The sequence below is a fragment of the Sus scrofa genome, chromosome 4 (assembly GCF_000003025.6).
Source record: "Sus scrofa isolate TJ Tabasco breed Duroc chromosome 4, Sscrofa11.1, whole genome shotgun sequence".
Lineage (NCBI taxonomy): Eukaryota > Metazoa > Chordata > Mammalia > Artiodactyla > Suidae > Sus > Sus scrofa.
Window position 1 is genome coordinate 25432994 of NC_010446.5, and position 18082 is coordinate 25451075.

Sequence of the window (18082 nt, forward strand, 5' to 3'; positions counted from 1 at the left end):
TCTACACATCGATGTTTTTATTATAATAGTATGTGTGGTTGTATATTATATTAAATAAAATAATCCAAGGAACTTCTTAATATGGTGTCAGCACATAGGAAATATTGGATAAATGTTAGAAGTAGGACAAGTACCACATAGGTGCTTACATGAAACACATTTGTTTGCTGAATGATTGAAATTTCAGTAAGTGATGAATGAATGAATAGGACGTGGAAAATATTTCCCTGTGATCTTGATCTCCTTTCTGTTTTCTATATATTACAAATTTCTCTTATTCAGTCAAAGATAGTTACTGTCTTTTACGGAAGTCTTTCTTAAACTGTAGTACCTTTATTCTTTGAGCTACATTTATGTATACCTTTTTTTTTTCATTTTTTAAAACTTTATTGAAGTATAGTTGATTTATAATGTTGTGATCATTTCTGCTGTACAGCAAAGTGATTCAGTTATACATATGCACATATCCATTCTTTTTCAGATTCTTTTCCCATATAGATTATCACAGAATATTGGAGAGAGGTCCCTGTACTTGTATAAGCATTTATTAAATTTTAATAACTACATATTTTTTTCAGGCATTATGAAGAAAATATAATTAGTACAGAAAGCTATGATTTTATGGATATTTTTTTCTTTAGGGCAAGTTTAAAGAAATAAGTTAAAATAAGTCCATTTAAAGAAAATTATTGGAGTTTCCACTGTGGCACAGCAGGCTAAGGACCTGGTGTTCCTGCAGCTGTGGCTCAGATTTGATCCCTGGCCTGGGAACTTCCACATGCTGTGAATGTGACCATAAAAAGTAAAATAAAATTAAAAATTTTAAAAGCGGTATAAAATTGTAAGATTTGGTCAGCTAACATTATTGCCTTTCTATTTATATTGTTATTCATATTATAGTTAGGTTTCTCGTACAAGTTCAGATCTTTGTTATTTTTATGATTTTTAGTTTTTTGTTCCAAAGGTCTTTCTTTCCCCTTTTCTCTTAAACATTTTCTCTGCACTAGGTTTCCGCTTTTCTTGCCCTGCACTTTATCTGCTCTGTGCTTTGCTGCTGTTGCTCCACCAGGGCTTTTCTATGTGCTCATCTTTCTGCCATGTGACTGCTAGTCACTGTTATCATAAGGCTTTTCTTGATGGACCTGCACTGAGCATCTCTCTTAGATTTCACATCTTCTTGGGGAAGCTGTTCCCATACATTTTGGGGTAATAGTTTTGGAAAGTTCCAACCCTATGTATGACAGGAGGAAGCCAGTTCAGAATATGTCTAAGTTAATTAGAAGAAGCTCACTTTGTAGGAGGGTCACTGTTTTAGAAAATCTTTTCAGAAAACAAATTATCACCTTATCTTTATGCTTCTCTTTTGCTTTAAAGCCCTTCCCTAACTCTGCCTCTCTAAAATGTTGGACTGAGGTACCAGCAATAATGCTTCTACTTTTTAAATCCTTTATGGCCCATTACTCAGTTGGCAATTTTATGACTGATTACCTCTGTTAATGATGATTAGACTGAAGTGCATAAATACTTTCCTAGAATAATATGAGTTGATGACATATTAGGGATCTCTGTTAGAATTTCTCCATATTTCCAGGACCTTTTCTCACAAAAATATTTTACTCTATCTTTTTAAATATGGTAATTTAGGTGACCATTAGACACATAATTTTATTTTTGAAAAACATAATAACCCTACAGGATACCTAATTATGAATCATCATAGCAAAGAAGAATAAATAATCCTCATGAAAATAGTTTCCTTTTAAAGCCATTTAAGAAACAAAATCTAATTCTCCTAAGAAAGAAAATTTAGTTTTATATGCAAGTTCTTTCTCCTACAAATAGCAAATTTTGGAAATTTCAAATAGGATATGTTTTTCTCAAGTGGACATTTTATAGTAATGCTTGATTCCTAGGCCAATTTATTAAATATTTCCTATTTTATTTGGGTTATATCCAATTATTTGATTTAAATGAAAAATATAGAGCAAATATTGGAGCAATAGGTTTTAGAAATTCTGTACGGCAGAGCAGAAACAAACAAATAACAACTCAAAAAATATAAACACATAAGAGAGAGTTTAAACGGAAAGATTTAAAGAAAATAAAAATATAACATGGTAAGTCATTGGAAACGGTCTCTATCTAATGTGTTAAAAAGCTGGTACAGTATACATTTGATTTTTTTTTCTTTCCAAATGATTTTCAATAGTTCAAATACTCTTCTCCATTTTTTCCCCTTTATGTACTTCCTGAAGGTATAGAGCAGGTTAAGGTAGCTGGGCTGCAAGTGAAGGAGAAAAGTTTGGAATATAGGCTAGGATGTAAGGCAATAGGTAGATCCTCCAGAGCCTTGTTGGTCACACAGAAAGAAGCCATTTTAGGGTGTTTGTGGTTTAAAAAAATCACTCTGGCCATGGCATAGAGGAGTAAGTGTATTTAAGGAGGCCAATGAAGAGGGTCAATTATGAGAATTGACTCCAGAGTTGAGATTATGGTAATTCAAACTAATCTGGCCAACAGAGTTTAAGAATGGGTTGGATGTGGGAGTAAATAGGATAATGGAAATATGAAATATGACCACTTTAACTTTCTGGGCAATGCAACTCCATGGATGGTAGTTTCATTTACCAACGCTGGAAATAATGGAAGAAGACTGGTTTTGAGGTCCCATTTTGTAAAAACTGACTTGAAAATTTTTTTGAGACTTTAGAGTCTTATGACTTTGACAAATTGCTCTCTTCTCAACTTGGTTTATTTTCCTCCAAAATGAGGAGTTTACACTAAAATACCTTATCAGTATCTACTGGGATTAAAATGCTATCATTGTGATTTCAATTGTACACAGGTTTAAGGGAAAGCAGAATATTTGATTCTTGAAGTGATAAACTAGGTTGAATCTGATCTTAAAGGGAGATGAGGTCAAGGTTCTTGTCTAGGAAAGCAAATAGTTATGATGAAACTGTAATTTGAAGGATGTTATTCTGACAGCTGGTCTGAAGCAGGAGAGAAATTAGCAGATGAGAAGTCAGGGAAGAGAGTGAATCAAGGAGGGCTTAAAATTGTGGTAGAGACTCTGGAAAAAGGAAGATCAAAGTTTTAGTTCATATCATGGAGTAGCAGAATCTAAATCAGTAAATGAAAAAGAGGAACTAAACCTAACAACTTATATATTTTTTTCAAGCTTTGAAAATGAAGAAAGTGATGGAAACACAAGAACATATTTAAGGAACGTAATTGGGAGATTTGAGTTTATCTGACATGCTGCATGTGTAACTAAATAAGCCGTATTTCAAAGAGTAAAATTTTTTTTTAGGGAAAATCATCATTCAATAGTAGAAGGACTAGATGAACTTTTACGTTCAAAACATTATTAGATAGCATTTTTTAAATATTCAGGTCATACTAAAAATAGTTTCTGCAACTTGTTCTAAAAGTTCTGTTTTTACTTGTTCTCTGATTTTATTTTTCAGCCCCATGTGGTGGCCATTTTTCTGCTCCCAGTGGACTGATCCTCTCACCAGGATGGCCAGGATACTATAAAGACTCTCTGAATTGTGAGTGGGTGATTGAAGCAGAACCCGGACACTCTATCAAAATTACATTTGAAAGGTCTCTGCAAATACTTTTCTATTTAAAAAAATATATCTAAAAAAATAGCCGGCATTCTCTATTTTACTTACCAAATTAATGTTTAATTCTATTGCAATAGTCAATTGTTGTACCTTGAATGTTTCAGAAAGTTGGCCCCTTTTAGCCTTTCAGCCTATTTTCAAGTTAATGTTCTATTTACTTAATGCTCTGTCAGTACTAATGAGATATGAGAGTGGGACCTTTTTTGATATATGTGTTTATGCACATTACTGAGATACAAACCTGTGACCTTTAACTTAATAAGTTTAGTTGTCCAGTAATTTGAAGGGCTTGTGGATTCTGCTCTGCTCGATTTCAAAAGGCAAAGGTGCTATAAACACATTCAAATTGATACTATATTACAGCCTAAGGTACTTGCTTACACCCTATTCATATACCTATACTTAGAAGTTCTTCAGAAAAATGGCTGTCTGGCTATGTCAAATTACTGTGAATTAATGATTGACCATTCACATTTTTCCCCTAAGACAATTAAAATTACTGGTTGAATAATCTATATCCTAAAAAAATAAAATAAAATATTAACTATTAAAAATGTAAATAAATGAATCTTCTGGTCTGTGATTGAATCACTATTCCCAAATCCAAATAGAAGTATCTATGTAACTTTTCAATTATATTATTGACTACTCTAATCGTCAAACTTTTCTTTAAAAAATTAAAAAAATAAAAAAGGAAATCCCGTAAGCAGTATATTCAAAGGTAAACATAAATGTGTGTGTGTGTATATATATGTGTGTATATATATATACATATACATATATATATATGATCCTTCCCTAATAAAAGGGTCCCTTCATTGAACTAATCTATTCATGCTAGTGTTAAAGTTTGAGAGGAAAACACTCTGTTTTGATGAATGTAACACTAAGTATTTCATATGAGGTCACTCTACCTTATTAGGACCTACACAACTCTACCAATAACTATGTTTGCTGGGACTGCCATAACAAAAAGTAACAGACTAAGTGCCTTAAATAACAAGCATTCATTTCCCCACAGCTCTAAAGGCTGGATGTCTGAGAATAAGGTATCTCAACAGGGTTATTTCTTCTGAGTCCTTAGCTTATAGATAGCTGTTCTCTTCCTGTGTCTTCACATGGCCTTCCCTTTACGTATGTCTCTTTCCTAATCTTCTCATAAGGACACAAGTCATATTGGATTAGGGTCCACCCGTATAATCTTATTTTCCCTTAACTGCCTCCCCGTAAAGGACCTTTGTCCAATTACAATCACATTCTGCAATACTAGGACCAGGGGTTAGAATGTCAATGTATAAATTTCAGGGAGACACAATTCAGCCCATAATAATGACTACACAGTAAAAAAAAAAAAAAAAAAAAGTTTCATTTAGAAGAATTTGGCAGAGTTTTTGTTGTGATCTTAAAAACACATCATTTCTTCAGTGCTCAAGGTAGCCTATGTTGCCATAGTAATTTTAAAGAAGCTTGAAAAGCATCTTAGATATTCAGAATCAAATTTTTGTCAAATAACATCATTTCATGAATGTGTGACCCAAATTTACTGACTTTATTAAACAGAATTTTATTTGGTTTACTAACACCACCCATTGTTGCTCTCACTCTCCTGGGTACTCACACACCCTGCCATTGCCAAATGCTCTGGGCACCTAAATCTGCCTGAGGCTTGTTAGCACTTCCCAATACCCTGCAACTGAGAGTAGCCTGCACCACCTTCCTGCATGTCTTTGCTATTGTCAAGAGCCTAGCAACTAGGCATTACCAGCCCTGCCCACTGCCTCCTCCCTGGAAACACACTCAGCACCCTATCAAGGGGACAACAGCCTGCTCACACTGACGAAAGAGATGGAAAATATCCAAATTCTCTCACCAAAAATAAATTTAGCCCACCACAAAATACAAAGGGGGACTCTTGCATAGAAATAGCCCACCAGGAATACAGTAGTTGGTTTCCATAAACTCACAGAAAAAGAAAAATATAAGGTAAATGAAAAGCTTAGGAACCATTCCCAGGTAAAAGAATAGGAGAATTCACCTGAAGCAGCAAACAGTGAAACAGACCTCTGCAGTCTAGTAGGCATTGAATTCAGAAAGGAGATAGTGAAAATACTGAAGGAATCAAGGGTGAATGTGAAGGAATTAAGAGCGAGTATACACAGTAATGCAGATTACTTTAGAAAGGAACTAGAGCATGTAAGGAGGAGCCAAGAAAAATTAGACAATTCATTTGCAGAGATACAAACTGAGTTAAAGGCATTACAGAACAGAATGAATAATTCAGGGGAATAAATTAGTGACTTGCAAGATAGACTAACGGAAATCACCCATCAGGACAGCAGACAGGGAGCCAAATGAAAAAAAAAAAAAAAGAAAAAAAAAAAGAAAACAATGTAAGAGATCTATGGGAAAATATAAAGCAGCTCACAATAGAAAAGTTAGACTTAAATGACATTTTCAGGACATTAAATCCCCCAAAATCAGAATATACATTCTTTTCAAGTGCACATGGAACATTATCAAAGATTGACTACATACTGGGGCACAAAACTAACCTCAACAAATATAAGAGTTTAGAAATTATTTCAAGTATATCCTTTCACCACAATGGCATAAACTAGAAATCAACCATAGGAAAAGAAATGAGAAAAAATTCACTGCATGGAGACTAAGAACATGCTTTTAAAAAAATAGTGAGTCAATGAGGATATCAAAAAAGAAATTAAAAAAATACCTCAAAACAAATGATAATGAAGACACAACCATTCAAAATCTATGGGATGCTACAAAATCAGTGCTCAGAGGGAAGTTCATAGCAATACAGGCCTTCCTCAAAAAAGAAGAAAAATCTCAAGTCGGCAACTTAACCCACCCCCTAAAAGAATTAGAAAAAGAAGAACAAACAAACCTAAAGTTAGCAGAAGGAAGGAAATCATAAACACCAGAGAGGAAATCAATAAAATAGAGATCCAAAAAACAATACAAAAAAAACCGATAAAGCCAAGAGCTAATTCTTTGAAAAGGTAAACAAAATTGACAAGCCCCTGGCCAGACTCACCAAGAAGAGGAGAGAAAGAACCCAAATAAGCAAAATAAATGAAAAAGGAGAAATCTCAACAGATACTGTAAAAATAAAAAATAAAAAAACAGACAGAATACTATGAACAATTATATGCCAACAAATTTGACAATCTGGAAGAAATGGACAGCTTTCTAGAGACTTACAGCCTGCCAAAACTGAACCAAGAAGAATCAGATCAATTGAACAGACCCATCACTAGAAAGGAAATTGAATATATAATAAAAACACTCCCTATAAACAAAAGTCCAGGACCAGATGGCTTCACAGGTGAATTCTACCAAGCACACGAAGAGGAACTTATACCCATCCTTCTTAAACTTTTCCAAAAGGTTGAAGATGAAGGGACACTCCCAAAGATATTCTATGAAGCCACCATCACCCTAATACCAAAACCAGACAGGTATTACCAAAAGAGAAAATGATAGACCAATATCTTTGATGAATGCAGATGCAAAAATTCTCAACAAAATTTTAGCCAACCAAATCCAACAACATATTAAAAAAGGTTATACACTGTGACCAAGTGGGATTCATCCCAGGTTCACAAGGATGGTTCAACATATACAAATCAATGTCATACACCAACTTAACAAAAGTCAAAAACTATGTGATCATCTCAATAGATGCAAAAAAAGCATTTGACAAAGTCCAACAACCACTCACGATAAAAAACCTCTTACCAAAGTGGGTATAGAAGGAACATATCTTGACATAATAAAAGCCATTTATGACAAATCCACAGCAAATATGATACTCAATGGAGAAAAGCTCAAAGCCTTTCCATTAAAATCTAGAACAAGACAAGGATGCCCACTCTCACCACTTTTCTTCAACATAGTATTGGAAGTCCTAGCCACAGCAATCAGACAAACAAAAGAAATAAAATATATTCAAATTTGAAGAGAAGAGGTAAAATTGTCAAAGTATGCAGATGACATGATACTATATATAGAAAACCCCAAGGACTGCACACAAAAACTACTGGAACTGATCAACGAATTCAGCAAAGTAGCAGGATACAAGATTAACATTCAGAAAGAAGTTGGTTACATTACTGTATGCTAATGATTCTGACTAGTATCCATGAGGATGAAGGTTTGATCCCTGGCCTCACTCGGTGGGTTAAGGATCGCAGATGCAGCTCAGATCCTGCTTTGCTGTGGCTGTGGCATAGGCTGGCAGCTATAGCTCCAAATAGGCCCCTAGCCTGGGAACCTCCATATGCTGTGTGTGCAGCCCTAAAAAGACAAATAAATGAAATAAATAAATAAACCTTCACTGTCCTAAAATTTTCCTGGTAATTCCCATCACTGGAACAATTACATCTATCTCTCCAGTTCTCTCTCTTAACCCGGACACTTCTCCATCTCTATATAGTATTTTCTGTATCAGGATTGTCAATCCTCATTTCCCCACTCCCTAGTCCCCTCTCCAGTGATAAGCAGGGTATAAAGTCTCAAAAAATCTATTACTTTATTATGCAGAGCAATTTAACTGTGTGTTTCTTTGAGCTCCCAACTTGGTGATGTGGGAGGATGGATGGGGATAAATTTTTCCATTCTTTCCAAACATACAGATTAAGATTTTTTCCCCTAAATCAAAGATCAATATTCTCCATCTCCCAGCTCCCAACTTTTAAAATATTAATAAAACTAATATTCAATTTAGAAATACTACATAAGCATAAAATATCATTAGAAAATTGTTATTAACACAGAGTGCGTTATTGTATTAAAAAGTGTTCCCTAGTTTGCTTATGATAGTCATTAACCATCATTAAATAAATAAGTAATATCTGATATCTTTCAGCCCTATGTAGACAGAGTCACCCACCTGAAAAGCAGTTAGACTGCAAAACAATGGTGGTAATTCAGACTACCACACTTATGACTTTTGATTTTGGACTTTTATTTAAAAGTACTATTTTCTCTGTCCAAAGTTCTTAATATGTATGTCCTATCCCTACCAACATGCAGTTACATGGGCCTCTCTGCTATCTTATTTAGATATCCTCAGAATTCTCCAAAGCGAATTAATGTACACTGTACAAGCTATGTATTAAATTGGACTATCCCAAATTTACCTTCTTTGGGAAAAAAAAAGTCTTTCCACCCATTTTTTTTTTTTTTAATTTAAAGTTTTGGCTGTAGTATTCAGCAACTGGATGTGCGATCTTAGTTCCCAGACCAGTGACTAAATCCTGGCTGCAACCATGAAAGTATTGAGTCCTAACCATTAGACCACCAGAGGACGTCCCTTGCCATTTTTCATAAGATGCAATGCTAGGTAAATAGAGAAGAACCAAATATAATTTCTATAAATATCATTTATTTGTTAAGTATATTATTTTTTACACTATCACTTTTTTTGTGTGTGTGTGTGTGTGTGTGTGTCTTTTTAGGGCCGCACCCACAGCATATGGAAGTTCCCAGGCCAGGGGTCAAATCAGAGCTACAGCTGCTGGTCTACACCACAGCTCATGGCAACACCAGATCCTTAACCCACTGAGCAAGGCCACGGATTGAACCCATGTCCTCATGGATACTAGTCGGGTTCATTACTGCTGAGCCACAACAAGAACTCCATCTCTGCCACTTTCTTATTCTCTTATCTGTCTCCTGATAAACAAATCTTTTAGGTTAGGCTGAAAGCAAGAGAGTCAAATTTAAAAGTGATTTTCACTGTTGTTTTGTTCAAAACAACAAAAACAGTTCTGTTGGTGAACCAGAATAGGCCTGAGATGAGAAAGGATTCCCAGAGTACAAAGATTTGGGCTTTTCCCATGAGCATCACCAGAGAGGACTTATGAACTGTGTCTCTTTTCTTAATCCCTAAATTACCTACTCAAGTAAATTATAAACCTTCTAACTTCTTCACATCCTTGATATCAATAATTTTTTATTTTTACAAATTTATTTATTTTATTTTATTATTACTAAAGTATAGTTGATTTATAATGTCTTGTCAAATTCTGTTGTACAACCAAGTGATCTGATCACACACATTTCCCTGTGCTGTACAGTAGGATCCCATTGTCCATCCATTTCAAATATAACATTTTGCATACCCCAAACCCTCCAAATGCCCATCCATCCCACTCCCTTCCCTTTCCCCAGGAACCCCAAGTCTGCTCTTCTTGGCCATGATCTGTTTCTATTTTTTGTTTGCTTGTTTGTTATTTTTAGATAGGACCATCTGTTCCATATTTTATATAATACACATAAATGATACCATATGGTATTTGTCTTTTCCTTTCTGACTTACTTCACTTAGTACAAGAGTGTCTAGATCCATCCATGTTGCTACAAATGGCATTAGTTTGTCTTTTTTTATGGCTGAGTAATATTCCATTGTATATATGTACCACATCTTCTTAATCCATTCATCTGTCTATCGACATTTAGGTTGTTTCCATGTCTTGGCTATTGTGAATAGTGCTGTTATGAATATAGGGGTGCTTGTATCTTTTTCAATGAAAGTTGTTTATGGGTATATGCATTGCTGGATATGCATTGCTGGATCATAGTAGCTCTCTCTATATAGTTTCCTAAGGTACCTCCATACTATTTTCCATAGTAGTTTTAAGCAAAGGAAACCATTAAAAAAATGAAAAGACAACCCACAGAATGGGAGAAAATCTTTGCCAATGATGCAACAGACAAGGGCCTAAATATATCTCCAAAATACACAAACAACTCCACGCAAGTCAACAACAAACAAACAAATGATCCAATTGAAAAATGAGCAGAAGACCTAAATAGACATTTCTCCAAAGACATACGGATGGCCAACAGGCATATGAAAAAATGCTCAATATCGCTAATTATTAGAGAAATGAAAATCAAAACTACAATGAGGTACCAACACATACTAGTCAGAATGCCCATCATTAACAAGTCAACAAATAACAAATGCGGAGAGAGTGTTGAGAAAAAGTTACCCTCCTCCAATCACTTTAAAAAATATATATATATTCTTTGTTAATTAGCCTAAACACTGGAAGAATCAAGAGAATGCTTTAAGTATTTACTGATGGTATTTTCACCATTTTAAAATAAACAAGGCACAGATGTTCAGTATATTTCTTTTGAATCATACTTTATGTAACTAAAATGAAGTCTTGATTCTTTTAATGTTCTAAACTAAAATGTTTGTGTTGGAATTTGAATCCTCTATCCTTCACACACACACATAGTACCATAAGATTTTTGAGTTTGAGCTATTTGAAGGGAAAATTATTTAAAAGTCTGCTCCATTTTTTTTTTTCCTTAAAGACCCTTTAAGGGTGTGAGATGTTTTTGCTTTAGGGCTGTCCATATTCATGCACTTTATCAGAAAACTATTTTCTTTAAAGTGATGCACAATTTAAATAGCTGTTACTGATTAGAAGCAGCTCTGTAGAAAAACAGTAAACAGTGATTTTCATCAAGTTAAAAATAAGTGAGGATTTTATCCATTAGGTAGTGGCATAAAATAGTCACAATCAGAAATATGTATATATGTATATATGTGTGTGTATATATATATACATATACACACACATATATATATATCACTTCCTTGTTTAGTGACTTTATAATATCATTTTTTTTTTAAATTTTCTTTTTGGCCACCAAACGGCACATGGAGTTTCTGGGCCAGGGATCAGATCTGAGACACAGTTTCAACCTATGCCACAGCTATGGTAGCGCCAGATCCTTAACCCATTGTGCCGGGCTGGGGATCGAACCTGCATTCCAGGGCTTCAGAGATGCTGTTGATCCCATTTCACCACAGCAGGAACTCTGACCTTGTAATATCTTGTTGTTTCATTTTCCACTTAATGTTATTTTTAAAAGAAGATCTCATCTTTGAAGTATCTAACAAGAATTATGTTCTTAAAAAAACTAATCCCCTTGAGTTCCACCAAAACTGTTGTAAGGACACTGGTTGCTAACTCTAGTAATTTCTCTCATTCTAAGAATTTTTTTTTTTTATAGAATTTGGTTCCAAATAATGAATTGTATTTATTAGAGAGTTACATCATTTGCTTTCTACTACTCATGAAAAACTTAAATTAATTTGAATGAAAATGAACTTTTAAAGAATCAGATCATATAATTAAGATGTCTATGGAGTTCGTGCTGTGGCACAGCCAGGTTAAGGATCTGACATAATCCCTGTCATGGCCCAGCTTTGATCCCTGGCTTGGCGCAGCGGGTTAAGGATCCAGCATTGCTGCAGTTGTGGCATACATTGCAGCTACAGCTTGGGTTCAATCCCTAGCCAGGGAACTTCCACATGCTGTAAGGGCAGCCCCCCCCCAAAAAAAAAGAAAGAAAAAAAAAAGATGGCTGATTAGCTATTTTGCAGCATTTTCCTATATTCTCAAATGTTTGATTAGAATTAATATATAGGAAAAAAAACCCTCTGAAAAACATTACAAATATATTAGCCATTAGTTGGCTTCTTGAGATTGTCTCTAGTAGCCTGTCAATGAAATACTAAGAGTTACAATTTCCTATCAAATGCAAAATAATAACCACATCACCAATGGGCATATGCATTTTTTAAAAAACTGTTTCTCTCTTCTAACATAGCCAAACAATAAAGTCTTATTCTCAGATTTGCAGAGAAACTTTTGTTTTGTTTCTTCCTTCAGTTCTTAATTTTTCTGTCAGTATTTGGTAGCTCCTAACTGAACTCATTTTTACTGTTAATAATCCTAAATCTTTGACCACAAGCCATCAATATCAGTCTTCCTGAGAGCAACTTTTAAACGAGAACTATTTCAGTTTGGTCAGAATGGTTTTGGATTACACCAGGAACATTTTAAAAGACAATACAAATTGAGTAAGATTAGATTAAATTTCATTTTTGAGATCATCTAGTGGCTCTATAACATTTGTTTATGATAAACAATAACTTCAATGTCGTAAACAAATGATCACTAGATTGAGGCATTTCATGAGACATTTATACAATTATCTTAAAATACAAAATGAAAGAAATTCAAATTATTGTGTAACTATCCTATTCCCCTTTTTATTTTAATGTATTTTTATGATTCCTTGGGGCAGATCTGTGATTATTTTCTTTTCAAAGTTTCACTCCTACTGAACAATGTTCTTATATCACTATTTAATATTGCTATTGTATTAAGAACCAAGTCTCTTCATGTTTTAGTTCAGAGTAATTCCTGATTCCTCTGTGCATTTTAATTTGGTTGTTATCATCTGACTAGCTATCAAAGTGAAACTCCAATTTCAATAATACAACAGACTGGCTACAAAAGAACCAAATAATAGATTCACAATACGCAATTGCCTGATCATTTATTTAAAGGACACATTGTGTTGCTATACATTTCCTCCTGTAAGCCACATACTGGAAAAGTTGTTTTTAGACAAATATGATATATTCCAGATCGCAAAATGAAAGTAAGATAAACTTATAAAACCCATTCATTTTACTACATGTATTACTTAATAGGATGTAACAGTGATATAAATTTTAAAATATTTCAGGGAGTTACCTTCATGGTTCAGTGGTTAATAAATCTGACTAGGAACCATGAGGTTGTGGGTTCGACCCCTGGCCTTGCTCAGTGGGTTAAGGATCCAGTGTTGCCGTGAGCTGTGGTATAATTTGCAGATGCGGCTCAGATCCTGTGTTGCTGTGGCTCTGATGTAGGACGGTGGCTACAGCTCCGATTAGACCCCTAACCTGGGAACCTCCATATGTCAGGGAGCAGCCCTAGAAAAGAAAAAAACAAAATAAATAAAAAATAAATTTTAAAATATTTCAACTGTACCTCTTAAATAGCTTTAAATAATACACTTTATTTTGACTACTTATGTGCCATATTTATAATCACATTGGAGATTTTATAGTGAGATTAAGTTTCTAATTTTTAAATATCCCTTTCAATTTGTTTTAACCAGGTTTTGAGTTTTGCTTTGGCTTTGTTTATTTTTGAGAAATAATGTAGTTTAATATTGCAATACTAGAAAAGACTGTTAAGTATGACGAAATCATTATCCAAAAATCAGTAGACATTTCAATTAAAAATTATTTTTAAAAGTGTACTGAGTTGTTTCCTTTGTGATTCAGTGGGTTAAGAACTGACTAGTATCCATGAGTTCTATGCCTGGCCTTGCTCAGTGGGTTGAGGATCCGGCATCAACATGAGCTGTGGTATAGGTCGCAGACGTGGCTTGGATCCTACATTGCTGTGGTTATGGTATAGGCCAGCAGCTGCAGCTCTGATTTGACCCCTTGCTTGGGTACTTCCATATGCTATGAATGCAGTGCTAAAAAGAAAATAAGAAAAAAATGTGTACTGAATATAACTAGTTGCCAAAAATATGTTGGAAGATACATTTGAAAAGACTGAAAATACATGATTAGTACTGAAGTGTCCAGTATATTGAGTGATTTTGTTTGTTTTTTTTGTTTTTGTTTTTGGTTTCATGGTAAAGATGATACAAACCCTAGAGAAAAGAAAGGTATTTTTGTCTTTAAAATACATTCATACCTTCATTTATCCAAGAAATATTTACGGGATGTCATTTATATGCAAAGTATCAACAAAAATAGACACTGTCTGAGCCCTTGAAGCTGATAGACTCTTAAAGGAAACAGCTGTCAAACAAGCAAACAGCTATGATTAGTGTCACAAAAGGCACAATAAACTTTGGCAATATACTGGAGAAAGTAACCTACACTGAGGTTTGAGATATATATGCTATTAAGATGAGATTCTGATGATCTGGTTGAAGATAAATATAAATCACAAAGTTTCCCACAGAAAGATGAAAACTAAAGAAAGATGACTCCAAAATATGGTTGGTTAATGAAAAGGCCATTTATTTACTGAAGGTAATCTGTAGCATTTGAAAGAAATCTTATTTGTGAACAACAAATATACATATATTTTAAAATGAAAATTGTCCATAGGAATAAGAGCTTATAACTGATATTCTCAAATAATGGGGACTTAAATGATATGTAAGATATTAAAAAAGCTTAAAACATTATGTATAAAACTGGTAAAAATTATAAATAAGTTCATAAAAATTTTAAATAACAGTCTAAAGTGTTATTTTCCTATGTAGTGTTATTCTAATAAATAATTCTTGTGTTTCTTAATTTTAGATTTCAGACTGAACTGAATTATGATGTTTTGGAAGTTCATGATGGGCCAAATCTTCTGTCACCTTTGCTTGGGTCTTACAATGGCACACAAGTGCCCCAGTTTCTATTTAGTAGCAGTAATTTTATATACCTTCTATTTACAACAGACAATAGCCGTTCCAATAATGGTTTCAAGATTCATTATGAAAGTAAGTAATGCCAAAAATTTTTTTGATTTCTTTGTTCGGTTTTCCATATTTTGGTATTATTGTATCATTAAGAGAAGTAAGAGATATGTTAAAGTAAAGAAAATCAAAGCTTTCTTTGATTTATGAGAATGTTAATGGGTTACAAGTTGTGTGTTTTAGTAAATCCTGCAATAGATTTTTCCCAACATTATCTCTGTACTATCATTATGAAGGGAAATACTAAGGAAATGTCAGAAGTATCAAATAAAAAAACCTTTTTTTTGGGGGGGGGTCATGCCTGCAGCGTGTGGCAATTCCCAGTCTAGGGGTCAAATCGGAGGTGTACCTGCTGGCCTGTGTCACAGCCACGAAACACCAGATCTGAGCCATGTCTGTGACCTACACCATAGCTCACCATAATGGGGGATCCTTAACCCACTGAGAGAGGCCAGGGATCAAACCTGCCTCCTCATGGATACTAGTCAGATTCATTTCTGCTGAGCCATGACAGAAACTCCTCAAATAAAAAAATCTTTAAAAAATGAGTTTATGTATTAATTATTTGTACATCTGAAAAGCCAATAATAGGCAGTTAATTTCAGTCTAAGTTGTATGCGAATATTGTCAAATTCTTTTAGCATTTGCTTCATAAATTAAGTGTATTTTATATTTTACTCACACTCATTGCATATATTTTCATTTAAAACATTCAGTTTTAAATTGTGTTTTAAACATTTTTGTGTGGAGAATTGAAAATTATATTCACATTGAAAATAAAAATATATACTTATATGTATTCAACCACAGCTAACATGACTGGCCAAAAGCTATACATTAAACCAAGCTATAACTCACAGTGTTGGAATCAACTGAGAATAATTTCACTTATATACTATAGTTTTGTTTAAAGAGTCTAAAATATGTCTGATTTTTAAAAAAATTTGATGCTAGTATATACATAGAAACAAGTCTTATTTATTCATAAACGTCTGGCATACTTATAAATATGTGAATGTATTGTATATGATGTTTGGTTGTGTACATAAATGTAAACTCATACATGTACACATTTTCATGTGGAAATATATTGTCGTTTATCTTTGCATGAATATTGAAGAAGGTTACTACAAGATGTCTTTATATCAGGTGCAAATAGATATTATATCACTTTTTTTTTTTTTAATATTCAAGTCTCCTATACCCCCTTCTGCCTCAGGAGATTTTAACATTTGAAATTTGTAACTTTATATTCCATGTTCAGTATCTCTCTTCAGTAAATCTGGTCAATGGATACATGGGTTTTTGAAACCATAGTTAATATATATTGTTTTTAATTTTTAATCTTATCCAAAATATTATTTAATTATATTAACATCTCTTTATTTAGAGCTTTGTGGCATTAAAGTATATTTCTTAAGCATTATTTTAAAATGCAAAGAGAGGATTAACACACACTTGGGAATTCAAATGACTATAAAGGACCTTAAATGAGATATTAATTAATTAATTTATTTATTTATTGTCTTTTTTGCCTTTCTAGGGCCACTCCCATGGCATATGGAGGCTCCCAGGCTAGGGGTCTAATCGGAGCTGTAGCTGCTGGCCTACACCAGAGCCACATCAACGTGGGATCCGAGCCGCGTCTGCGACCTACACCACAGCTCATGGCAATGCTGGATCCTTAACCCACTGAGCAAGACCAGGGATCAAACCCACAACCTCATGGTTCCTAGTTGGATTCGTTAACCAATGAGCCACAATGGGAGCTCCGAGATCTTTATTTTAATGTTTATTAATTAAAGCTGAGTCAGAGTAGACTTGTTTTGTAAAATCTATTTCAAAATTGATTTTTACTAGCAATTAATTTGTATCAGTATGCTAGAATGGGAAGACCCTTTTTTTCTTTTAGTCCATTGCTCTATTCTATGCCCAATATATCATATTCACTCCCACTTCAACCAAGTACATCGCCTTATTCATGTTCTCAGACATAGGATTATTTTAAGGATTAAGTTAAGCCATGCATATGTGAAGTGTTATTAAGATGGCTAAAATGCAGAAAATGTTCAATAAATGGTAGTTCTTATATTCTCACTATAAAAACAAATCAGATGAATAAAAAGAAGTCGACGTCAAATTTATTCCTTTCTTGTAAAAGGAAATTACTCATGGCACGTGTTAAAAAGACAGTAAAGCAGACTTCATTACAGTTGGGTTTTGTAGTAGGGAAGAGAGGTTGAACTCAACTCTGACTACAAGTGAGAAATTATAGTTAAGGTGCAGCGTGGGATCAGTGGATGAAAAATTACTAAGAGGAAACATAAAGGGTAGCAAGATTTTGGCTGAACCCAATAGACAGGGTTTTTACCGAAGACAGCCTAGAATAATAAGATATTAAGGGCCTATGGATGAGAAATTTGATCAGATATCAAGGGCAGGGATTTTCAGTAAACTGACCCAACAGGATTCTTGCTAAAACTGGACTAAACGGGCCAAGGATAGAGCCCAAGGGTGAGACCTAATCAAAAGGAGGACTCAGGGAAGCCTGACTAAAGTTCGGCTAAGGCAGAGTCTTTATTACAGTCAGCAATTTGTCATCTATAGGTTTTTGGTTACATAGTCCAAATTATTATTGAGGACTAGTGCCCAAACTGGAGAGTGAAGACTAGGAGATGCCAAAGTTGATGAGAGATGTTGATTTTGGTCAAATCTGGCCAGGAGGTGGTGACTTTCAATTTATATTAGATTACAAGATATCACTTTATTTCACTTTTTAAAATTCTAATTAGGCTTGTAGTTTATTTAGTATTGTGAGATAATCTTTACTATCTCAAACTCTTTCTTACCAAGAAAGCAAACAAAATACTTTTTCTATTGATAGTTTCCTGAGCTGAAGGAAACCAAACTGTCTTCTTTGAATGAACCATTTACAAGCCTCAAAATTAGTAGGGTGGGAATTCCTGCTGTGGCACAGTGGGTTAAGAATCCAACTGCAGGAATTCCCGTGATGGCTCAGTGGTTAATGAAACCTTGAGGTTGCGGGTTCGATCCCTGGCCTTGCTCAGTGG

General features: G+C 34.2%; 1 protein-coding gene across 6 annotated transcripts in view; it reads left to right on the plus strand.

The window, feature by feature from the left end:
* The window catches only part of CSMD3 (CUB and Sushi multiple domains 3), a 1223593-nt gene that overhangs the window by 785130 nt on the left and 420381 nt on the right, over window positions 1–18082 (plus strand). For all 6 annotated transcript variants that reach the window (XM_021090582.1, XM_021090583.1, XM_021090584.1 and 3 more), the window contains 2 exons: window positions 3471–3609; window positions 14848–15035. In XM_021090582.1, the coding sequence (XP_020946241.1) occupies window positions 3471–3609; window positions 14848–15035 (327 nt within the window). The remainder of the gene's footprint in view (window positions 1–3470; window positions 3610–14847; window positions 15036–18082) is intronic.